Source organism: Pelophylax lessonae (assembly GCF_965119305.1).
Source record: "Pelophylax lessonae genome assembly, chromosome: 5".
Classification (NCBI taxonomy): Eukaryota; Metazoa; Chordata; class Amphibia; order Anura; family Ranidae; genus Pelophylax; species Pelophylax lessonae.
In genome coordinates, this window is record NC_138772.1 from 111383098 (window position 1) to 111408675 (window position 25578).

At 42.7% G+C, this 25578-nt stretch overlaps 1 protein-coding gene across 9 annotated transcripts in view; it reads left to right on the top strand.

Moving 5' to 3' along the window:
• KMT2C (lysine methyltransferase 2C) overlaps nucleotides 1-25578 on the top strand; it is a 448529-nt gene that overhangs the window by 163976 nt on the left and 258975 nt on the right. For all 9 annotated transcript variants that reach the window (XM_082258361.1, XM_082258363.1, XM_082258369.1 and 6 more), the window contains exons 5-6: nucleotides 5888-6033; nucleotides 8677-8786. In XM_082258361.1, coding sequence (XP_082114487.1) covers nucleotides 5888-6033; nucleotides 8677-8786 — 256 coding nt within the window. The remainder of the gene's footprint in view (nucleotides 1-5887; nucleotides 6034-8676; nucleotides 8787-25578) is intronic.

The following is a 25578-nucleotide window of genomic DNA, read 5'->3' on the forward strand; positions in this document are numbered from 1 at the left end:
CTCCTCTGACCTTTGACATCAACAAGGCAATTTCGTCCACACATCGCTGGATGTTTTTTCTTTTTCTGATCATTTTTTCTGATCATTTTCTTTAAACCCATTCTCTTTAAACCCTAGAGATGGTTGTGCGTTAAAATTCCAGTAGATCAGCAGTTTTTGAAATACTCAGACCAGCCCGTCTTTCACCAACAGCCATGCCACATTCAAATTCACTTAAATCCCCTTTCTTCCTCATTCTGATGCTCGATTTGAACTTCAGCAAGTGGTCTTCACCACATCTAGATGCCTAAATGCATGGAGTTGCTGCCATGACTAATTAGCAATTTGTGTTACCAAGCAATTGAACAGGTGTACCTAATAAAGTGGCCGTTAAGTGTATATTGTATATGGTCTTGTGACCTCACCCACTTTGGTTGTGTTTTTATAGTTTTGTAGCATCAGGAGAGTCACAGCTTGTTTAAGAGCCCATTCAGACAGGGGCGACACGACTTGCTGGGGCGACCTGTGAAGTCGCGGTGCACAGCAACCTCGGCGCGACATGCACGGACTTCATATAAGTAGTACAGGACCCTTTTTCTAAGTAGGAGCGACTTGTGTCGCTCCTATTAGAAAGGGTCCTGTGCTAATCAATGTCGGGCGACCGACCGCGACTTGACAGGCGACCGAGTCGCATGACAAGTCGCGCTAGTGTCAATGGACCCTCACTGCCACATCTTTTGCTTGCTCTCTCTACTATTAGTGAACATTGCCACGCTGAGCTTCCATCATTTTGTATCTCCTTGTAATCCGTCTACAGAAAAAACAAACAACTGAATATATGTGCCTATCTATAGAAAAAAAAATCTGATAAAAACATGTATAATTTTTAAAATGTAATTTGTTCATATTTACGTCAACGTGTCAGTAGATAAGTTGCCTAATAATTGAATTGCAGTATCCTGCTTTATCACATACAGAGTATATACGTAGAATGTGGTTTTTATCTTGCAGCGGTACCCTTTGGCAAGGTTTTGTCATTGTCATTCCCTTGTCCCTCATGTATTAAAGTGGAACTTCACTCTCTCGATCAACATTGCTTTGTTGTGCTCCTTCTGTTGCTAGCATTAGTTAAAAGATAGGAAAGTATTTCATTTTTGCTTTTGCTTGTTTTAAAACTTTGTTTTACAATTCTTCAGTTGCTTCCTGGTTTCCAAGCCTAGACAAATTAGGTCATATATCCCAGGAGTCTTCAGGAGGGGAGTAGGGGTTTTGTCAGTTAAGCACACCCTCCTGTCTGCATGTCTGAGCTAAGGGCAGATGGATTCCAGGAAGTAATTGCTACATGAATCATCTGCCCTTACCCAAGATGACCATGGCCAGAAATGCTAGGGGGTGTTTTTCAAAGAGATTTTTGGGGAAAAAAATAAAGCATGAAGCTATGGCTGGATGGGGGAGTTTGCGTTGAATATTAAATCACATTTTTGGTTTGTGGTGCTTAGATGCAGTGTAGTTATTTCTTTAATCCCTGTTGTCTGATCGTTGGAGGAGAGCAGGCTGAGTTCCAATCACAGCTAGAGAACTAACTATGGTTTGTTATCATGCTTTGTGTGCTCAGTTTTTAATGGAAAAAGCAGAGGGACTGGCAAACACCAGGGGTTTCCCACAAATGAAGCAATATAAAGAACAGTATACTTTTTCATACAAGTACATGGTGCAGCAGGCACTTATTAGGAATATCAAATGTTTGGTTTACGTATTCTTTAAGTTGGCTTTTACATAGCAGCTGTCAACCTCACCATATTAACAGCAGCAGCTTTGGAGGCTGTACTGGGACCTTGCTGGACTGGAGGATTTTTAGGGCTTTGCCTTTGGGCATTGGGTTTTGTTTTTTTGGAGCTTTCCAGACCTTAGTTGACAGATTGGTTAGCTGCAGAGAGCTTGCGGGTCCAGCGCTGTGGCGCAGCCTCTGATATGACCTTGTCTATGACATTTCACTTGTGAATAGTTGTGTGGGCCCAGCATCAGCAGCTACCTCACTTATTGGTTTACTGAGTTCCATTTACAATACCTATTTTTTATGGGTTTACCATGGAAGAGATTAATGCTAAAGGACTGAGCGCTGACATCATCCACTAGGTGGAGTGTCTAGTGTGCTCTGTGCTCAATTCCCTTCCAGTCAACATTGAGGAAGCACCTTCACGCCACTGCTCTTGACTCTGCTACTGACACATGGATCTTTCTCAATTGGTCTTTGCTGCCCACCTTCAATGTCCTGCTAAAACCTCTACTGCCATCAGCTGCTGGTTTTGCAAGTATTCAAGGCCTAGACTCGTGTCTAGAGCTACATTGCTTCTGCGTTACTGTACAACGTGTCGGATCCCAAACACGTGGCTCCCTCTAGCTCAAAGTCCATTGTTTCCTGCACTGCCTGTAGTTCTCCCCCTGATGGGCCTGGTACTGACTGCCTAGATTTTTGTCCTCCTGCTCGAACCCTTGCCTTTAGAGTCTCCCTTGCTTTGTTGGATGTTTTTTCCCCCCCTCCTCGGCTTTATACTGGGAGGATTTTTACTATACTAAGGTGTTGCTAGACCTATATCACAGGTGGGGGATGCCAGATTTAGACTTCTAATCTCTTGATTCAACAACAAACTGGACCAGTTTTTCTCCAGGTACAGGGATCCTATGTCTGAATGCAGTGGAAGTGCTGGTTGCTCTATGTGATCAGTACAGCTCTTATATTTTCTCCCCTGAAACTCCTTTCTTGTCTGCCCTGCAGGATCAAGATGGAGGGCATTCTGGTAATCCTTGTTGCTCTGCGATTTTCCAGGCAGATGTACTACTCTGACCTAGTCAGACTCCTGACGGCTACTTTATAGACTCATCCAGATTGTCTAGATCTTCTGTCTCAAGGGCCAATTTAAAGCCCTGCTGCAAAGTTGCTGACTCTTCCAGCATGACTGTTGAATCCCAGGTCCTGAGAGAAAGAAGCATCTCTGAACCTGTGATCCCTACAATGCTCAAAGCTGGGAAGTTGAATTTCTAAAAAGGGATGGATTCTGGATTTTTTGCAGTTTGCTCTAAGGCTGCTCTGGACCAAAAACTGGCCTTGACTTCCATTAAGAGACAAAAAGAGGCCACAAAAAAAGGAAATTTTTATATATATCCATTTATATTAACAAAATATGACTTGCCCACCTAACACTCCTCACATACCAATGTGCCAGGTAACAGAAGATGAAAGGGAAAAAAAAAACAATTAGCGTCATATGACCAAATAATTCTAAAATGCAAATCCACAGGGGGATAGTGCAAATAAGCCATTACTTATAGATCCCCTAAAGCATAAGCAAACAAAATACTAATCAACACCTACAATAGATCATAGTAGATCCCTAAAACCTCCAAGGTTAAATATAATGTGCGAAAGTGTGTGACTAGAAGCAAAAGTGCGTATACCTGCAAGGAGCACCTACCTCCAAACAAATCTGCAATAAAAGTGTGCAAAAATAAATACTGATTCCAGAAAAAGGAACCCAAGTATCAAACAAAACCTATATAGTGAAAATAATCACTTTAAGTAGGGTAGCAGTAAACATAGGTCTACCCAATGACAATGAAATTGCCCCAAAGCATATCCAAGACACCCAGATGTCAGATAAAAAGGCTGGCCACTTTATTCTCCACCCCTATGGCTCCTGAAGCAACTGCTGATCCGACCGATGCTCCGAACCCTGGCGAGACCCCCCCCCCCCCCAGTTAACACCCAAAAGTGATGTTAACCATGCCGAAGCCTCCCCCCGAAGACCAGAAAGCAACATAGCAAGCATCCCTGCTTGCCACCCGGACTGGAGGGGGCACCCACAACCAAAATCCCACCCACCACTAACAAACCCATAATGTTCCCCATCATGCTGCATATAGACTGATCTACAACACACACATACACATCTACAACAAATATAAAATATCAAACCCAAACAGAAATTAACCACCAACGACCACAAGAGACCAAAAGAACGCAGACCCGATAGGGAATAAATTAATCCCTGAATTCAAAAGTCCACAACCAAGTGCTTTAAGTTAAACTTCAATGTCAAATCAACCTTGTGTTCCTGACAAGCGTCTTCCACTTTCCAGTGAAAAGAATTGTGTTACCACCACCAAACCACATTATGGAGACCTCTTACCAAACTGCCAGGACCATTTAGTTATAAATGGTCATTAACGCATGAATGAGCCTCCAAATACGGTATTCCGGCTTGATCCGACCATCCTGCATGGATCACCTCCACTTGTAAAGCCTTACTCATTTAATTGGTGAGAATTCTAAGACATTAAGTCTATAGTACATTCCAAATGATCAAAATTGTCTGCAAAGATAATGCATTCCCCATTTTGATATCGTCATCAGCATCAGCTAAGCTGTTCAATTCATCAAAAAGTGAAGAACCTCGAGTTTCCTCGCTCTGAATTCCCAATAGGGAATACATCTGAAACAAAAAAAAAAAAATGGTGAACAGGAATTGGTTACCTTGGGGGACCCAGACTGGGAACAATGACCCCTCCCCCCCCATCCAAAATGGGTAAAAATATCAGATAGAACAATAATATATACAGGGTTTGTACGGTCATGAAAAACCTGGAAAAGTCATGGGATTTTAAAATGGCACTTTCCAGGCCTGGAAGTGTTTGAAAATTAACTTAACCGAAAAAAGTTTTGTAAAAGCCATGGAAATTATTTGTTGCATATGCAGAAAAGAGAGAAAGGCACCACTCAGTGGAGCATGTAAATAATTTTATGGACACATAATTAAGAAATTACATGGAGGTGTAAGCGTCTATCATAGCTTGGCGTCCTTCCGTGTCAGCGGTGTTTCCGTCCCAGGCTGGCCAGCAGCCGGGAGAGGGGAGAACCAATCAGGGGGCTCAGTGTGATTGAGCCAGCGCAGTGGGATTAAAGTCAGCGCAGGCCTCTACCAGGAAATTCTAGATCACTTCAGATTTCCCTCTGCTGACCAGCTTGGAGATGTTGGTTTATTTTTCCAGTAGGACATGGCACCTGTCCACACTGCCAAAAGTACCAATACCTGGTTTAATGATCATGGGATCACTGTGCTTGATTGGCCAGCAATCTCGCCTGGCATAAAGCCCATAGATAATCTGTGGGGTATTGTCAAGAGGAAGATGAGACACCAGACCCAACCATGCTGATGAGCTGAAAGCCACTTTCAAAGAAACCTAGACTTCCATACCACCTCCGCAGTGCCACAGGCTGTGCCATGTGATTGGCTGATTAGCAATTTGTGTTACCAAGCAATTGAACAGGTGTATGCCAACGAATGTATATCAGGAGAGTGAAAAGCAGCATAAGGAACCAGTAAGCTTTGCTAAAGCGCAATAAGCATGCTGATATGGAGAGCAAAGTGATGGCGAAATTGTGAACTACTTACCCTTTCATGCTGACATACCCAACCACAAATGGCTTTAGCTAGAGTTTTACTGTGCACTGCTCTATTCCTGTGTACAACTTTCAGTAACCCAATTGTCTTCACACATGTTCACACTGCTACGGATGGATCTTTGTATTATGTCCTCTTTGAAAATGGCTAAAAGGTTCATTATCTTGTAACTGTTTTGACCATAACTGTCATAGAGATAAATTCCTACATTTCTGTTCAGTGATTCTCTTTTCCATGTGTACAGTTATTGGAAGTTTCTATTTGTAAAGTATGCATATGCTCTCAGCTAGTCTACTAGATGCATTTCTGTTTTCAAGCTACCAGTACCGCATAATCAAAGAGAAATAACAGATCTAATACATTGAGTACTTATGGAAAAAACATACTGTATGATTTATTCTGTAAATAATATATTTTCGGAATACCTAAAAGCTTTTTTTCCCCCACAGAATAAAATCTCCACAACATAATGTCACATATGCAAGTGTGGGAACCCAAACCGCATTGGAAGAACAAGGCAGTAAATTTTGGGATGAACTGTGTCAAGTTGGCCTGACCGAAGATGTCCATATCCAGTCCTTTTTTGAGCCAACAGGTAGGATTATTTTATTACGATGTGTAGTGCTCCCCCGCAGGAGCTGCTAGTTTGGAATAAGTGGTTGAATACCTCTACTACTCCGACACACCATTGTGAAAAATAAAACACACCAGGTTAATTTGTCATACGACTATATTATGAAATACATTCGGTCAATAATGGTAAAGTTATAAACTTGTAACACCCATGCTTTACATTGCCACATAATAAACCTGACTTCAGAGAATAACACTAAAGGTAACTGGGTCCAGATTTCACCACATATACAATTTAATTTCAGTTATTACAAGACCACCCAGAAAATACAGGCAGCAAAGCAAAAGGAAAACCATGTGTAGGTATTCAAAAGGCCAGGCTGTCCCTAAGACTCTAAGGTCCTGTAAAGCCCAAATTTGCCTACAGGGCTTTGTTGTGAAAAATATAGCACCCCCCAATGATTTAATAGTGGGACCAATACCAGTATTAAACAGAATGGAATAGTCTCCAGATATTTACTTTTGCTAGCTTGAATATGGAACTGAGGCAAGTTGTGTTTTAAAAAATGATAAAGTAAAAAAAGGCATATATTCCAGCAAGTTGCCCTAGGACTAGTGAGTTAATTATATCCTAAGATTTACGAATAAACAAATGCAATATCCGTCCTTACCTCTTGACCAAGGACACCAACAATGGTGGGGTCCCTCATAAATTTATTACTTAAGCTTTTCAGTTTACCTGAGTTGAGGCGGAAACACCAGGAATGTAAGATGACTAGAAATATTACTCTGATGTGCTGAGAAACTTTGGGAGAACTGACACCGATAAACCTACTCATTACTGTAAGCTGCAGTAATGGCTACCAACACTTTCATAGGATACTATAGACTGTTTGAGGCAGCCTGTGGTAGCTGAAAACCGCCTGAGGTGACTGGAAGAATGTTTGAGGTAAAGGGCCAAAGACTTGTCTGGGGTGACCAGCAGATTTTATAGATCTTTCGAAATGGCTTGCATTTCTACCCGGAGAAGCTGAAGACTCCCTATCCAGAGAGGTAGGCCACACTGGAGAACAGAAGATCCCCCCAAACTTGGAGCTCTAGGTCATCACATCCTCTCCCTCTTGTCTCACGTGCCACTAAGAACCTTCCAAGAGCCACTCATTGTTTCTTTCCTCTGCCTCACCCCTGGCCGTAAATCCATATTAGAGCTGTAGTTTCTTTTTGGGGGTGGAGCAGTGCGTTTTATCAATCCCAGAACTGTGCCTTTCATCTCTGTGTCTTTTCCCTGCTGTGTCTCTACCCAATGACCCAATAGCAGCTAATAAGATGAGATAATCCAAACAGTTCACAGAGATTGAGCTAAGTCTTGCTGAGATTATTGTCCCTCAAACATTTCTAGAAAGTTCAACTACAACCCAGCTATATATACATATAAATAATATAGGTAAACATATATACACACACATATAATGCAGATATTACAACTTTATTTATGGCATGGATACATTTATATATTATATAAATTCCCAGTTCTTCAACTGCAGACTATTATGACTGGATAATGACAGAAATTTAGGCTCTTTTTCCACCATAAAATGGCTGCCTCGCCCTATGGAGAGGTTTTTCTATGCTTAACTAATTTCTTTATTTTGAGTTCTTTAATCAACTCTTCATTGCCATCTATAGAAGTCGTGCTATCTGGATCAGTGTAACCCAGTAATACCTTGGGAACCATACCTGAACCCCATGCTGTGGTGGCAGCTTCTAATGTTTCTTTGAGCACTGGATCCTGCTTCAGGGCTCATTTTGTTACTTTAAATGCAATTAGTGTAGTTAGCCGCAGGTGCAATACAGGTCCAGGGCTGTGGTCCATTCCTATTGTTCCTAAACCCTGAAAAAACCAACAAAAAGACAAAACAAAATGAAAAGTTTATACTTTCCTGCTTTGTGCAACAAGATTGCACAAAGTGCCCCCTTACCTCCTCTTTGGTGGTCCACCACCTTTTAGCGGGTGACCCAGTAGCAAGCACAGTGCTACTGGGGTACCATGCAGGCTATGTGTGTCTATAGACACACAGTGCTGCTTAGCAGTGCCTCTTGCTTCCTGCTCACTGGATTTGACCGACAGTAGCAGGAGTTGCTGTTGCCTTTCTCCTGTGAGACCAGGAAGTAAAGAGAAAATAACTGCCGCCAAGACAGCGCTGGATCGTGAGAGGACGCAGATAAGTGTTAGCATTTAGCACCACTTAAGTTACAAGGAGTTTTCACTTACTCTGAAAGTTCAACACCTTGGGAAACCGTATAGCACACAGACCCCCTTCCCTTTCCTGTTTCTATGTTACTCTGCATTGCTTTTTAAAAACCTGTGGTCTCACAAAGTTGGGGAAGGTTACAGAGGTTCCCAGAAAATGTTTTCGATGTCCAATCGCCTTCAGGTGGCAGCCTATAACCCAGGGTCTATGAATATCCAGCTGGTGCCCTGTACTATACTCCAAGATTATTGCTTAGTTTATTAAAGGTGGTCATGCACTGATCAAGAAAGGGACCTTTGTTGGTAAGAAAGGAGTTGATTATTTCCCGATCAGTTTTTAATTTTGTTTGGTTAAAAGATATTCTGCAGGACAGGTGGCATTCTAATATTACATTTTATTTTCATGTCTTACAGGTCACTGTTGGGCTCATTACCGCTGTGCTGAGTGGTCACCAGGAGTGCACCAAACTGCAGACCGGGAGCTGGTCAACGTGGACAAAGCGGTTGTCTCAGGGAGCACAGAAGTGAGTCACTGTTCCCTAAATAACCTTTTAAATGCAAATAGAACTGCATTAGCTTTAAACACAGTGGGCTTGTCTGGTACTTCTTGACCTGCATTTACGCAGCCTTGTTTTTTTTTTTTTTTTTTTTTTTTTTTATGAAAGAAGTTCAATTTTGCTTCGTGGAATGTTGCTTTTTTGCACTTTCCAGTATAACTTATTTTGAAGATGCATACTTTTTAAGTTGTGTTTTTTTAGGTGTTTTCTTGTTAACGGGGCTTATTCTGACAAGGGGTTTTCAGCTTGCAGCAGTGTTTGTTTAAATTGAGGCGTAGAAAGTTTTGTGTGTGTAAAATAGAACTCCTGGTACCTTACACAATTCAGTAGCAAATGGGAGAGCAGATTAGCAGTTAAGTTAGGTCCAAAGCAACCTATAAGCCATCTGCTGAACTGCTATGATGTACAGCCTTGCCTTCTGTAAATAAAACTATAGCCTCTCTACAGTGTTTTAGATTTGTGATTATTTTTATATAATTACATCACATCTTTTTTCTCTTTGTTAGTTTAGAATTGGTATCTGGGTAAACCATGTTTCTTCAAAATGAAATATAACCTCCCCTTTAGAACTAAACACATATCTGCCACCTTTACCGTTTTGTAATTTAATATTATTAGATACATATTTTAAACAAACTTTTTTAGTTTTTAACAATGTTTTTTCTCTTTCGTTCATTGATGGACATAAAAAGAATCTGGCTACGCCCATGGGCAGTCCCAGGGGGTATACTCCCTCTCCCTGCTATAGGTACTCCGTTTTTTTTTTTTTCTACCTAGTCAAGAGTTAAAACCTAGTTCCTTGCTGGGATCTTTGGTCCTGGCAATTTTTAGATAGAAATTTTTTTCCTTTTTTTAATTTTTCTTGTGAGATCTACAATCAACTGCCGGACTGGGCGACGGGCTGCATAATCTAGATCCAGTGGTCAACCCAGTATGGCCAGCAAGCGCGCGCAGACCTCAGCTCCGTGCTAGGTCGGCTGTGACATAGCCCCACTGAACGAGGGTTGGCCTGCGAGTTAAACACCTCGCGAGGTCGCATACGACTGGGTCTTGACTCCGTTTTAATGGAGAGGGATTCTGTCTTGAGCGGTGCCCACCCAGTTCCTACCATGGTGAGTAGCTGTCCCCCCCTTTCCCCCTGGAGGGTTTTAGGGTGGACGTACCCTCCCCAGGTTCCTTTCCTTCCTGTCAGGCACCCCCTTTCATCTGTACCCCATTCCCCCCCCTCCACTTATGCTGGGGCTGTTTATGTGGTCTGGTCCACCTTCTGGGGTGGGGCAGAGCGCTGTACTGGCGATGGGGGGGGGGGGGGGTGGGGGTGCGCCGCAGGTGACTGGATGATCGACTGTGCTGGGAGGGGTGTACCTGGTGGGGGCTCCTGCCAGGGTCCCCTGTCCTGCCTGCGTCTGTCCCTGAGGCCTAGGGATCCCTCCTGGAAGCCTTGTGGTGCTGCCATTTTGTTGAAGTCTGTGTGTGTCTATGCACAGCGGCCATGTTTGTGTAGTTCGGTGGCCATTTTGCGGTGGCTTGCAATTAAAAATAGTGGCGGCCATGACAGTGGAGCCCTGTGAGTGGCGATTTCGGCAGTGAGAGCCCCTCCTCTTCCCCTGGTGCGGACTCCTGGATCTTTTTACTTCCTTTTAGCTGCGCGTGCAGTGCAGAATATCCTGCTGGCTACAGGTGCCTGTTTCTGCTTGGTGGTGAGTCTAGTGGGGTTCTCTCTCTCTCTGCTGAGTATTGCTTGGGGCTTTGTGCCTGGAGACCAGGTGGTGCTGCCAGCGTGGTAGGAGTTGTCCCTTGCAGTGCTTTACACATTTTTTGTGGGTCTCCCCGATGACTCTTGGAGTCTTTGGAGCACATCTCCCCACCTGATCCCCCTCTCTGAGGCTGTGGGGCCCTCCGGGTCCCAACCATCCATCAATGCACTGACGGCGGTCCCGGAGTCCTTTTGTGACCCTGGTGGAGGTGGCTTTCAGGCAAAGGGCTAGCAAAAAGCGCCGTGACGTGCACGAGGGAGAACAGCACCCCCGCCCTTTGCTGAGTCTTTGGAGCAGCATAAAGTTGTGTCCTCACCCCTATCGGGGGTGGACGGGGGGATGTCTGGTTTTTGGACCCATGGACTTCCCTGGTACAAGACAAGTAGGTCCACTAAGTAATGTGGTCCGACTGCTAGATCAAGTTTCGCTCTTGTCCCCAGCAAGGTTTTTTCCTTCCAACTTGCGCCTGTCCCCGGACTTCTTACAGGGTATGTTTGGGACGGGCCAAGACCTGTTATTTCAAGGGGTGATTGTATTGGTTCCGACTTCAGAACATTTTCAGTTTACGAGTTTTTACTCAAGGCAAAGTGTGTCCAATCCTGGAACTCAAGGCGCTGAACTTCTTTGTGTGGGAGCAAAAGTTCAGAATGGATTCTGTTCGCACAGTGGTGGCATCCCTGCATCAGGGGGATTTTCTTGCCTCTATTGACATCAAGGATGCTTACCTTCACATTCTGATATGTGCTGGTTACCAGCACTTCCTCCTCCTGCCCCGGGGGAGAGGAGCACTATCAGTTTGTAGCGTTACCCTTTGGTCTCGCCTCTACTCCTCGGGTCTTCATAAAAGTGTTAGCCCCCATGTTAGCCTTGCTACGCCAATGGGGGATCGCGGTACTGGGCTATTTGGACGATCTCCTGCCAACGGAGTCTCTCTCTGCTCCGGTGGACAACCTGGAGATCGCAATCAGGACTCTGCGGGAGTCCCGCTGGATTCTGAACTTTCAAAAGTCTTCTCTGGTTCCGTCCATGAAGCTAGACTATCTGGGCCTGACTCTGGACTCCGCCTTAGCCAGAGTGCTCCTTCCTCTGAACAAACTCCAGAAATTGCAGGCTTCAATTCGTCTCCTGCTGTTCAACAGATGGTCGTCCTTCTGAACTTGCATGCGGGTGCTGGACCTGATGGTGTCTACCTTTTGAGGCGGTTCCGTGTGCACAGTTCCATACAAGGTCCCTGCAAAGGGAGATTCTGACCAAAGGGGACAAGACTCCCCAGTCGCTGGAATATCAGATCCGGCTGTGTCGGGGAATGAGGGAGTCCTTTATATGGTGGCTTCATTTTCCCCGACGCACAAGGGGGCACAAGAAGTGTCCTGGTGGCTCTGGAGGTAGCAGGCATTCTAAGGTCGGCAGAACGGTTCGTTCCAGCCTTCTCCGCCGTACACATTCCCAGGGTGGAAAATTGGCAGGCAAATTATCTCAGTCTGCAGGCGTTGGACCATGGGGAGTGATCTCTTCATCCAGGGGTGTTTTATCAGCTATGTCTCCAGTGGGGCACTCCTAAGGTGGATCTGTTGGCGTCTCAGCTCAACAGAAAGGTGCAGACGTTTGTGGCTTGGTCAAGGGATTCTCTGTTGGTGGCCCCATGGGGTCAGTATCATCTAATCTTCACCTTCCCACCCTTTAGGTTATGTCCAGACTCCAACGCAGGATCGAGGCAGAAGGGATTCCGGTCATCTTAGTGGCTACGGACTGGGGTTTATCTGAGTCTGTGAATCTTACCCTGTTAAAAGCTAGGAAATCTACTTATTGGAAGATCTACCATTGTACTTGAAAGACATACATTGCATGGTGTGAGTTTCTTGGGGTTCCTCCTCTCTTTTTCGGTTGATTGGATCTTAACCTTCCTTCAACCGGGATGGTTGAACAGAAATTGGCCTAGAGTACCATTAAGGTCCAGGTGTCGGCTTTGGCAGTCTTCTTCCAATGACCTTTGGCCACACACTCCCATGTGTGTACCTTTCTTCAGGGTCTCCGACATTTGGTTCCTCCTGTGCGGGCTCCGTTGCCACCTTGGGATCTTAATTTGGTGCTTTCAGCTCTGCAGAAGCCTCCGTTTGAAAAAATTTGGGAGATTCCCCTGCTTGCGTTGTCTCAGAAGGTGGCCTTTTTAGTGGCTATCACTTCTGCGCGCAGGGTGTTGAAACTGGTGGCGTTATCCTGTCATTCACCCTACCTGGTGAGTCACCGGGATAAGGTGGTTCTTTGCCCCTGTCCGTCATTCCTTTCAAAGGTTGTCTCTGATTTTCAATTGAATGAAGACATTGTGTTGCCTTCCCTGTGTCTCAGGTCTAAACATCCAAAGGAAATTGTCTTGCATGTCTTGGATGTGGTCTGGGCAATTAGGGTGTACCTGGCAGCTATGGAATGTTTCAGGAAGTCAGACTCTTTGCGCTCATGTATGGACCTCGAAAAGGGTTGTCTGCTTCCTCTACGACCATTTCCTGATGGATCAGACAGAGGGTAGTTTAGGCCTATTACGTCAGGGGTCAGGTTCCTTCTTTCCCTGTCAAGGTGTGCACTCTACTGGGACGCTTAGTGCCTCCTGGGCCTTCCTTCATCGGGCGTCAGTGACACAGATTTGCAAAGCGGCCGCCTGGTTGTCGTTGCACACTTTTACAAAGTTTTATAAAGTGGATGGGTTGGCATCTGCAGATGCTTCCTTTGGCCGCAAGGTTTTCCAGGTTGCTATTTAAGAGAACATGATCCTCTGAGCGTGTATTGTTTTTTTCATGTGGCCTCTGGCTGAGCCCCTGTTGCCTTGTTGGCTAATGTTTAGCCTTGGGAATTTTATGGTTGTTCCCACCCCTCATGTTTAACACTGCTTTGGGATGTCCCTCGACACGCGTTAGCGCTATCTATATGGACACCAAGTTTGCTTGTCCTAATTAAGGAATATGGTCCTGCGGTCTCTTGATAGTCGAAGGAATCCTTTGGTTTTATGCTTTTATATAGCATACTCTTGTGAGTATAATGTATGACATGGTTTTAACACTTTTCCAATAAATGTTTTATGGTATTGCACTGGGTCGGTGTGCCCTTCTCTTATCTTTTATGCTTTCAGTTTGTGTGGATACCCATCATCCTGAGAGGGCAGCAAGACTTCAGATGCCAACAATTAAGCCACCGTCTCTTTAGTTTTTACGCAACATTTGAGCGCAAGAGACATTTACTGGTCTTTTTTGCATCACGATTACTGCCTGTGGTTTTCTTTAAAATAATTCAAGCTATCAGATGAACTCCATTTTTTTTATTTATCAGATGAACTCCATTTAGCAAAGTCTGAACACAACAGACCACAACAGTTTTCTTTTTTAAAACCATAAATACGAAATGGCACAGCCCCCTTTAGTACATTCCACAGCCCCCCTGCACATTAAACAGCCCCCCATTTACATTACACATCCCACCATTTGCTTTAGATGGCCCCCCCCATTGGCATTAGACAGCCCCCCCCATTGACATAACACAGCCAATTTACAATATATAGCAGCCTTCCCCCCCATCCTTGCACTCCCAGGACAGCCCTGCAGTGCACTCTAAAGTTAAAACAAAGTAGTGTCAGTGACTCAGTTTCAGTTCCTATAGTGTGTAAGGGTTAATGTAAACTGATGCCTGATTATTACCTTATCTCCGATCTTTTCATTGCAGCCTGTCTCGTGCACTCCACCGCCAGGCAGTGGGGAGGAGGAGATCGGCGGCCAGAGGGCACGTGACTTTGATGGCAATGAAAAGATCGGATATAAGGCATCCGTTTACATTAACCCTTACACTGTAGGAACGGAAGGATCCCTGAGACCGAGTCACTGACACTAATTTGTTTTAACTTTAGAGTGCACTGCAGGGCTTTCCTGGGAGAGGCAGGGGGAGACGGGATGACTTCATCCATGCATTGATGCGGCTGTTCCTCAGCATCGTATTCAAATCGTTCAAGGCTGCATCGCGATGCATCAATGCTGCAATTAATTTCAACACCCCTACTGTCTAAGCAGCATCTTGATATGCCACACCTGTGAGGTGGATGGATTATCTCAGCAGAGGAGAAGTGCTCACTAACACAGATTTAGACAGATTTGTGAACAATATTTGAGAGAAATGGACCTTTTTTGTACATAGAAAAAGTCTTAGATCTTTGAATTTAGCTTAGAAAAATGGGGGCAAATACAAAAGTGTTACATTTATAATTTTGTTCAGTGTATTCAAGATCAGAAATGGTATTGGGTGCGAGCATTTAAATTACTACTTTAAAACTTTCAAAATTTGAGTACTGGTCAGAATTCATAAAATAAAGTTTTTAGCTCTATGTGCTGTTTCCTTAGTTCCAAAATAAAAAGTAATCCGTATCCAAATCTTTATTTTGTCTTGCTTTTCATTCTAAAGAGTGTATGTGCCATCACGATTTATATGCCTTTTAATGGCTTTCTACCTTTTGGCAAACTCCCAATATGTTGCCAGCTGCAGCAAAAAAGCCCACGTGTCAGAAAGCAGGTTATAAAAATGCACAGAACTCTCTAGAAACTAAACCTGCTTCTCAAATCGTTAAGTGCGCTCGGTTTGCCAAGACAACTATTTACAGTGATTTAAACAGGTAGGGAAACAGATGAGCATTTTGCAAGCATTAGTAGAACAGCTGTTTTAGAACAGAATTTTGTGGCAAGTACATGGGCACCATATTGCTTTTAATGACCCTGTTTTTTGCGCATTAAGGTTACTATTCTAGAACAATTTAGGTTGCAAGGTGTTGAACATATCTTGCTCGTTCATGGTGATGAGGAAGGGTGTTAGGCAGATCTATTTTTGCAGAGATGTCTTTTTGGAGATCAGGTACAGTCCAGAAGCCAGTTTTGTTTTTTTTCTTGCTTTAGCCCCGATGGATTTTTTTTGTTGACTGTAAAGCCGCATATACATAAGAATATCGGATTATTGATTTTCCGTTTTTTTTTTTTTTTTGCATGCTAGTCTCTTATCGATAATGAAGAGCTTGCTAAATTGACAAAAATTCTCGTACAATAGAATACAACTTCGGAAGCAATGTAAAGTGTGGTATTGTAATGTATTCTTTCGTTTTATGAGCATACGTGGTCTTGCGCTTGCGATTTTTGTCAAAAAAAAATTTGTACTGATTAAACGAAATGTGTACGATCCTGTATCGTACAAGAAATATTTTCGTGTTTGTTCCTTCGGATAATTTCGGGTTAACTGTTGTGATCAGCTCTTGAAAGCTGTGTAGGAACAATCAGGTTATTTTATGATCACTTCAAAAAGTGGTATTTTTCGTTTGATTTTTTTGATCGTGTTTACTAGGATTGGGTGGGTTATTGGGAATCTAATAACTCAAAATACCAGGGAATATGCTGTTTCTAACTTTTTATTTTTATTTTATTTTTTTTATATATTTTAGTATAAATAAAATGAACAATAACCAGATAATTATTTGCCTTGCACATAATTCCCACCCATAATAATGGTGGAATAGATCTAATGCCATAATATGATACTTGGCATGACCCACGCACATTGTTTTGAGATACAACATTGTACATCAGCTGATGTGTTAAACAAAATTAATACAGAATGTGTTGCTTTTGGCAAAGAAATCAAAATTATTACATTTTTAGAAGTCCCTGTTATGGATTTAAAAGGAAGATAAATATTCAGTTTTGAATTCCTGCAATATCTGCATACATAAAGTACATATAAAGAGTATGACATGTCAGATTTCACTTTTATTGAACATCCCTGTAGAATTTTGACCACTTTGTACAAAAGTAAAGCTGTTTTTTGTTAATAATTTTCAGATATTTGTCAAAGGATGCTTTTTTATTTTATTTTTTTCCTCCTTGGGGGCCATTTATTCGAAGTGTCCAGGCAATTTTTTTCTGATTGAACCTTTATTATCAAAATCACAAAGACATGGCATGGTGGTTTTTATTCACTCCAAGGAGATGGAATGAAAATTGCCCCAGGCGAATGTGACCGAGAAAACACTTCAGTGTTTTTATAATCTGTTTCAATTCAATCTTTTGGTAAATTTTGTTCAAGCTGTCAATTCATACCACAGTTTTGATATCACAATCTGCAGAAACCTGGTGGTGAGTCAAATCTGTTGATAATAGATTGCTTTAAGTGCAATTAAACCCACATCATTATAAACTTTTAATAAATGCTGTATTACATGCTGTTCATACTCCGTCAAAATGGGATTTGTTTTCTGTATTCGACTTAAAAACTAGTTGATCCTCCTGTTCTCTGTTCCTCCCTTCTGTCCTTGTCCCCACTGCAGCTGGGGTTTCTACAGAGCAGCGGTTGGCATCTAATGCACACGCTCAATTTTCAATGTGTTTCTAAACTATTCATTTCATGCTTGATCACATCTGAGCAGCCAATGTGAGAATATAGTCACACATGGGTAAATACGCTGCGATAAATTACAGCTAAACATAATGGGACCGGGATATTACACCTTGGCTGATGGAGGCCTCACCTCCCTGTTCGAAGACACAGGCTGGAGGCACGTACGTGACACAGCCTGTGATTGGCAGAAATCCACTTGCACCATGGTATTTTTCAAAAATAATAGATTTGATTTTAAATATATATTTGTATACCAGTTTAAAACCCTTGATTGATGATAATAAATTTTACTCTGCATTCCAAAGGCTGTTTTTTTTTTTTTTTTTGGGGGGGGGGGGGGGGTTGGTACATGTGACCAGCAGCAGAGAATTAGAAGCTCCTCCTGCATATGTTTCCCTGCAGACAAGCTGGGGAAGATCTGGGTCACGTGACAGCTTTATATCGATTTAGGGAAAAGGGTGCTTCGATTTTTCTTTTCTATTTAAAAAAATTACAGTGCCATCATCCAAATACGGGAAGAGGAGGGATAATGTAAATTAAACAGTGTGTGTTTAGTATTGTTTTTAGTTCCAGCAATTACTTGTAATTGAATTTGCAAATCCCAGATTCAAAAGTGGTTAAAATTGACAAAAAAATTCTAATGTGTACTTCTACGCACTGTGACTTCTAAAGCAATTTTCTTTTTCTTTTTATGAAATGGACCAGCAGATGAATTAAACTAACCACAAAAAGGTTTTCTTGAAATTAGATCTTAAAAGTTTTCTTGATTTCTGTGATTGTTTTTTGCCACTCAAAGCTAGTAAAATGTGGTTAAAGTTGCCTAAAACATTGTCACATATGGCCAGTACTGGGCAGGCCATGTGTGAATCTATGTCTCACTCCGTATAGACCACTGGAGATGACAAAACCCTCACATGGGTTTTCAGATTACTATTTTAACTGCTTCTTTTAGCATGGGGAAAATGTATTGCTTTTCTCTGGTTCTTAGACTCTGTGTATATCCAAAGGCAGAACATAGACCAAAAACAAGTGCCCATAATAATGCAGGTAAATCACCTTTTTAATAAATAAAACGCATTTTCAAAATGAGGAATAGGCATGGCAAGCATACAACCAAGGTAAGTCTCCCCCCTGGAATACCAGGTCACATATACAGTTGCTGAACAGTCCACTCTTACCAGGCAACCACCAAAAGGAGAGATTGAAGCAAAGATGAACCCTTCAGTAACTACAGCTCTTTCCACAAAGACACCTGTGGATGGGGATCCAAATTCTACTCTGGAAGAAAAGGTACCTCCAGTTTCAAGTTAAGGCCCCATCCACAGCTTTTATTTATTTTTTAATTTGTTGGCACCACAATGGATGTTTATTAGCGAACACTCCACAAGTGTAAGATCCCCAGTATTTTCCCGTGCCCAGGAAGCTGCGGGTTTTATCTACAGATGCCAATTTAAGTACATGACTGTACACAGCCATACTCATGTAAATACTGATCGCTTCTGCATCAGTGTGTACCCACAAATGCACGTGTGGTGTATTTCCCCAAATGCAAAAGTGGTGCTTTTGAGCAATACATACTATGCGCATGCCTAGGTAATCACTAGTGCAGAAGTGATAAGTGTTTACACAAGTATGAGTGTGACCACACACACCTATTAATGTTTAGGCCAGTTGTACACGGGGGTAAAAAATTTGTGATGTTTATACTCAGAATTTTGTTGACAGAAAGCTCCCGGGTAAAATGTTCTGTAAAGACCTTGCATAAACATGCATGTTGTTCAGTTGTTTAGTCGTGTCTGACTCTTCGTGACCTCATGAACCAAAGCGCGCCAGGCTTTTCTGTCCTCCACTGCCTCCTGGAGCTTGCTTAACTTCATGTTCATTGTTTGATGATACTATCTATCCATCTTGTTTTCTGTCTTCCTTTTTCCTTCCAGGTTTCCAATGAGTCCTCTTCGCATTAGGTGGCAAAAGTATTTGTATAAACATGTATTTAGTATACATAATACATGTTAATATACAGATGTGTATATATATATATATATATATATATATATATATATATATATATATATACATACATACATATACACATATATATATATATATATATATATATATAGAGACACAGACACAGTATCTCACAAAAGTGAGTACACCCCTTACATATTTTATTATCTTTTCGTGTGACAACACTGTATAAATTACTTTGCTACAATGTAAAGTAGTGAGTGTACAGCTTGTATAACAGTGTAAATTTGCTGTCCCCTCAAAATAACTTAACACACAGCCATTAATGTCTAAACAGCTGGCAACAAAAGTGAGTACACCGCTAAATGAAAATGTCCAAATTGGGCCCAAAGTGTCTATTTTGTGTGGCCACCATTATTTTCCAGGTGTACAGACCTTTTTTTCTGATTACTGAACTGTACTAGTGTCCCCAATAGTTTAGTGTTCCCAAAAACACGCCGTTGGCAGGATCAGCCCTGACACCTGCCAGCACCTGCGTTTAACCCCTTCGCCCAGCCCCCATGAAGTTCATTATCAATAGGTCACTGTCGCATCCAATACACAGCACGCACAACCAGTGTTTGCAGTCAGGCCTGATCTCTGCTAGCACTAGCAGTTTTTTTTTTTTTTTTCGTAGTTGTTAAAACAGTCCTTGACAACCAGGTGCTTTTTTACCTGTGAGTCACACCAGTTACCTGTAAATTTGATGGCCAAAATGTTAGATGAAAGGTACACTATTGAAGAGGCCTACAGGATACTGAGCCTGACAGATGAGAGCAATGGGGAATCCTCAATGTCAGAATCAGGCTCAGTATACGAATCTTTAGCGAGCAGCAGCACCCTGACAGATGGCTATGACGATGGAGTAGAGATCTCTGCTAAGGTTAGGCGTACCCGACCCCGTTTTTCTGTTGCCGAGGTGCAACAAATGCATGATTCTCATATGCAGCAGAGTGTCGTTACTAGTGCCTCTCAACCTTCTGGTGAGCTCTAGCGGCCTAGTACACCCTGGTCATAGACAAATCAGCACTGCAGTTTCACTTGGTGAAGTGGTGAGTCCCATAAGTGCAGTTCAAGCTGGTGCGGTGGCTAGCACAAGTAGTGGCCAGCAGTAACCAAGAATTTGAACGTAGGCCCATAGAGCCCATAGCTCCCTTCCTGATACGCTTACAAATCCTGATTGGCAGCCCACAGATTTTACAGTTCCCGTACTCGCCCTTAATCCCGCCCCCATTCACTGGCCAACACGGAATTCAGGTGGAAATAGCGAATTTTACTCTCCTTTATTTTTTTTGTGCTGCTTTTCACGTAAGATCTGTACAGATCTATTGTGGACCAAAGCCATTTCTTTGCTAATCAATTTATCGCTGAAAATCCAAATTCGACCCTTGCCAGACAATTTGGCTGGAACCCTATACCGGTTCCCGAATATAAAACCTTTCTGGGCCTATCCCTCAACATGGGTATTATTAAAGGGTGAGTTGCGGTCATATTGGTCCACTGACCCAATTCATCACATGCCTGTGTTCTCTGCTGCCATGGCCAGGGCTCGATACGAGCAAATATTATGGTTCATGCACTTCAGTAACAATGAACTCTGGTGTCCTCCAGGGTGACCCTTGATATGACCGGCTCCACAAGATTCGGCCTTTTGTAAACCACTTCAGTCATACATTTTCAGCCTTGTTTATCCCCCAACAAGAAGTCTGCGTTGACGAGTCTCTGATTAAGTTTTCTGGCCGCCTTGCTTTTCAAAAAGTTTCTCCCCAGCAAGCGTGCCAGATATGGGGTCAAGATGTATAAGCTCTGTGACAGGGCAACAGGCTATACATGTAGTTTCCTGGTTTATGAGCTAAAAGATAGCAGTGTGGAGTCCCCCAGCTGCGCAAACTACATGGGGAGCAGCGGCAAGTTTGTTTGACTTGCTGTCACCCTTATTCAGAATTGTGTACCATTTATGCATGGACAACTTCTATACAAGCGTGCCACTTTTTAGACACCTCTTTAATTAGGAATTAGCTCATGTGACACAATGCGATTACCAGGCTTGTAAATGCCCCACTTAGTCAGGGGAGAGAGCTTGCTTGAGGTGCAATGAATTGCTTGCAGTGAAGTGGAGGGACAAACAGAACTTCTAGGGGTGGATTTCAATGACCAGATGATGGGGCCGTACTTAGTTGCCCGTAGGGCCACACGCTGGTACAAGAAAGTGTCTGTATACTTATTCCAATTGGCTCTTTTCAACGCCTATGTACTATACAAAGTGCCTGGAAGAAGTGGATCCTTCCTAAAATTCAAGGAAGAGATCATTACAGCCCTTCTGTATCCAGAAGGTGCTGTGGCCCAATTTACCAATCAAGATGCAGTGAGCCGGCTGCATGAGAGGCATTTTTCAGATGTCCTGCCTGGTAACCATACCCAAAGAACACCCCAAAAAAGATGCTGTGTCTGTAGCAAGCGCGAATATAGGCGTGACATCCGCTATTTTTGTTCCTCCTGTCCTGGCGAACCTGCTCTCTGCACCGGGGACTGTTTCCGTCGCTACCACACACTAGTAGAGTATTAGTATATAGGAACAGAATGGCACAGTCTAGGGCACACTTTCACACAGGGTCTCCAAAGTTGTTAGATGGCGATCACATTTTGAAAGACCCTAACCTGGAACGTTTTAAAAGTGTAAAAAAAAAAAACCACACAAATAAATGAAGAAAAAAAAGCCAAAATAGTTGTTGTTTTATTGTTCCTACTGTTTTACTCTATTTTATGCTATACTGTTATGTTTTATTGTTACTGTGTTTTATTGTTAACCATTGTTTGCAGGTATGCCATTCAGCTGCAGCACTGATTTGCTTATTTTGACAGCAATATGGTTTGCTCTCGCAGTATGTAAAATCAGCGCCCTCAGCACTGTAGGAGGTTATTTCACCACCACAGTTAAAAAAGCATATATAGCGAAGCATAGGGGCAGGTGTGGACATAGGGGCGGATACATATTTTTTACTTTTTTTTTTTGGCACTGATTGCAATAAAAAAAAGTTGTTTTATTGACACTGTTTTATCGTTAACTGTTGTTTGCTTTGCAGGTATGCCATTCAGCTGCCGCACTCATTTGTTTGTTTTGACAGCAACAGTGTTTGCTCTCACGATACATAAATCTGTGACTCCGGCGCTGTAGGTTGTGATTTCACCATTGCAGTTAAAAAAAAATAAAAAATAAAGCATATATGCTAAAGCATAGAGGATGGGGGGGGGGGGGGTGTACACAAAGGAGCGGATTTCCCTTATGCTTCGGCATATATTTTTTTTTTCACTTTGATTTGCAGAGATTTCTTCATCCATGTTCGATGTGAATGGAGGTATCGGTTACGTTCTTTTTTTTTTTTTTTTTTTTTTCATTCAGCTCATGGGCTGAACAAAAAAGAAAAAACAGTGCATGTATGCCAGGTGGATGCAGGGCAGTTTTCTGAAGGTGGGCATACCACCAATTGATGTGAATGGAGGAAACTGTTCTCTTTTTTCGTTCAGCCCACAGGCAGCATAAAAAAAAGAACTTTACAATATATGCCCAACAAGGACCAGCAACATACAGATATTGCTGGACTTTGAGTGATGCCTGCAGGTTTAGACATCATCTTGGTATCAATGTTTTCAGCCAGCGGTCAGTTTTCATGTTAAAGCAATCCTAGCGGCTAACTAGCTGCTAGACTGCTTTTACAAGCAGTGGAAGGGGACATCCCTTCCATGGTTTTCTCTGGCTCTCCTGTCCCACTGGGGAACCCAAGAATTCAGCCAGTGGTTCTGCCAGCTGACCATAAAGCTGATCGGAGACCAGAAGGGTTCCAATTAAGGCCTAAGAAACCGGAAGCTACGAGTATCTCATGACTTCAGTTTCCCTGCATATAAACCGTGCCATTGGAAAATTGGCAAACCAACTTATCACACTGATCTTGATGTGGTCAAATGTTTTAAGAGCAGAGGAGAGATCTAGAGTCTAATAGACCTCAAATATTTCAAAAAAAGACTACCTGTCACTACCTATTGCTATCATAGGGGATGTTTATGTAGCACTACTTCCTTGGGAGCTGCTGGTTACGGGTTCCCCTGGGTTACCAATAGCAACAGCACGAGAGTTCAACATACTCCAAGTGTTTTTGGCTCAGTCAGGAAACAGTCTAGGAGCTTTGGTTTTTGTGTGTTTTTATTGAGAACTTGGATGGGAGAACGAAATGAGTGGGGTACTCCAACTTATGTAACTATGCACAATTAGCTGGGACGACTGAATAATGCTGAGTGCGGCTAGGCTGCTGCTTCACTTTGTCAGTAGCAGTGAAGTAGTAAGAAATTAACTGTCTGAGGTGTACTGTACTGCAGAACAATCTTCAGGGCCCTTCCTGGCACTCCCTTTGTTCCTATTCTTCAGGGTCAACTACACGGCACCCCCTTTACTGTTACACTTCCTGTGTGAGCTAGCTCCTCGATCCCCTTGACTTCTCTGGAGTGGTCCCCCTTCCTGGGCCAGATCCTTTGGCAGGTCCCTCAGTACTCACAGACACTGTTTTTTCCAAGAGACTCTGCCAGCAGCTCCACTATCAGCACTCTGGATCCTCTGCAGCTCAGCTCCACACCTGGTCCATTAGGCCGACCGCTTAAGACCCCCTTTCTCACACCTTGCACGAGGAGAGACCAGCTGTCTGCCTCCTCCTGGGACTTTGCTTCCCGCCAAAGACACCCTGTCACATGTCCCCTCCGTGTTTATGGTCAATCCCAGGATGCATAGCAGGAATGCCCTCCCACTGGGACTGCCATAAAACATAATGTGTCACTGGCTAGGTTTCCTCCTCCATCCAACAAGCTCCCTTATTGGATACAGTGGGGACACTCCCTCAGACCCAGTGAATCACACCTGGAAACATGTGACAGGCAAACTAACAGATCAGGCTCCCCTGATAAGCAGAAGGAGCAAATAGATGCTTTTTCCTAGCACCTACCTAGGATGGTGCTACATTTACATTCCCTGTTATAACAATAAAAAATGATAAAAATAATAAAATTAAAGGGACAGTGTAAAAATAAGCTAAAAAGGCAAAATAAATTAAAGCACTCCTGTCTCTCTGTGCTTGCACGCAAAGGCAAACGCAAGCATCCTTCTCATATGTCATATGTAAACCGCAGTTGCACCATGCATGTGAGGTATCACCGCGAACGTCCGATCGAGGGCAGTAGACCTCCTCTGTAAATCTAAAACGGTAACCTTCAAAGGCATTTAAATGCTTTTAAAAATGTATGTAGTTTGTCGCCTCTGCACGGGCGTGTGCGATTATAAAGCATATCGTGTTTGATACCTATGTAATCGGCATAAGATCATTTTTCATATTTTACTAAACATTTGGGCAATATAATGCGTTTTTGTCTATTAAAATTTGATTGCATTTGTAAAATCGCTGCGCAAAAAATAGATACCCAAAGGAATTTGCTAAGGCATGTTGAGCCAATTGAATATTTCATTTTTTTGTTACAAGTGATTGAAAAATGGCGAAAAAAAAAAAAATGTACACAGTTATTACTGAAATTATATATTTCCCACATATGCCATGGGTATATGTGGAATTACACCCCAAAATACATTCTGCTGCTTCTCCTGAGTATGTGTGAGACTTTTTGGGAGCCTAGACATGTACAGGACCCCCGAAAGCCAATCACCAGGCTTTCTAAGGGTGCAAATTGCGCATTTTATTCCTCACTATGGAAATGTCAAGATAACACAAACCCCCCCCCCATAATGAACCCATTTTGGAATGTAGACACTCCAGGCTATTTTCTTTTCATAAAGTTGTCACTTAAGTGATACTCAAACATGCTATTAGTATATGTGAAATTACACCCCAAAATACGTTCTGCTGCTTCTCCTGAATATGGGGATAAGCCATGTTTGAGACTTTTTGGCAGTCTAGCCGCATACAGACCCCGAAAACCAATCACCGCCTTCAGGCTTTCTAAGGGCATAAATTGTTGATTTCACTCCACATTACCTATTGGTTTCGGAGGCCATAAAATGCCAAGATAGCATAAACACCCCCCCCCCCCCACCCAAATTACCGCTTTTTTGAAAGTAGACACCCCAAGGTATTTGCTAAGAGGCATGGTGAGTATTTTGCAGCTCTCATTTGTTTTGAAGAATGAGTAAAGAAAAGAAAAATGTATTTTTTATTTTTTCAATTTTCAAAACTTTGTGACAAAGGGGCGAGATCTTAAAAATACTCAACATGCCTCTCTGCAAATAGCTTGGAGTGTCTACTTTCTGTAAAGGGGGAATGAGGGGGGGGGGGGGTTGTGTTGTTGTGGCATTTATTGGCCTCCTAAACTGTGATTGGTATGTGGAGTGAAATCCTCAATTTACGCCCTTACAAAGCTTGAAGGCGGTGATTGGTTTTTGGGATCCTGTACGCAGCTAGACTGCCAAAAAGTCTCACACATGTGGTATCCCCATACTCGGGAGAAGCAGCAGAATGTGTTTTGGGGTGTAATTCCACATATACCCATAGCATGTGTGAGAAAAATATAATTTCAGTAATAACTGTGTC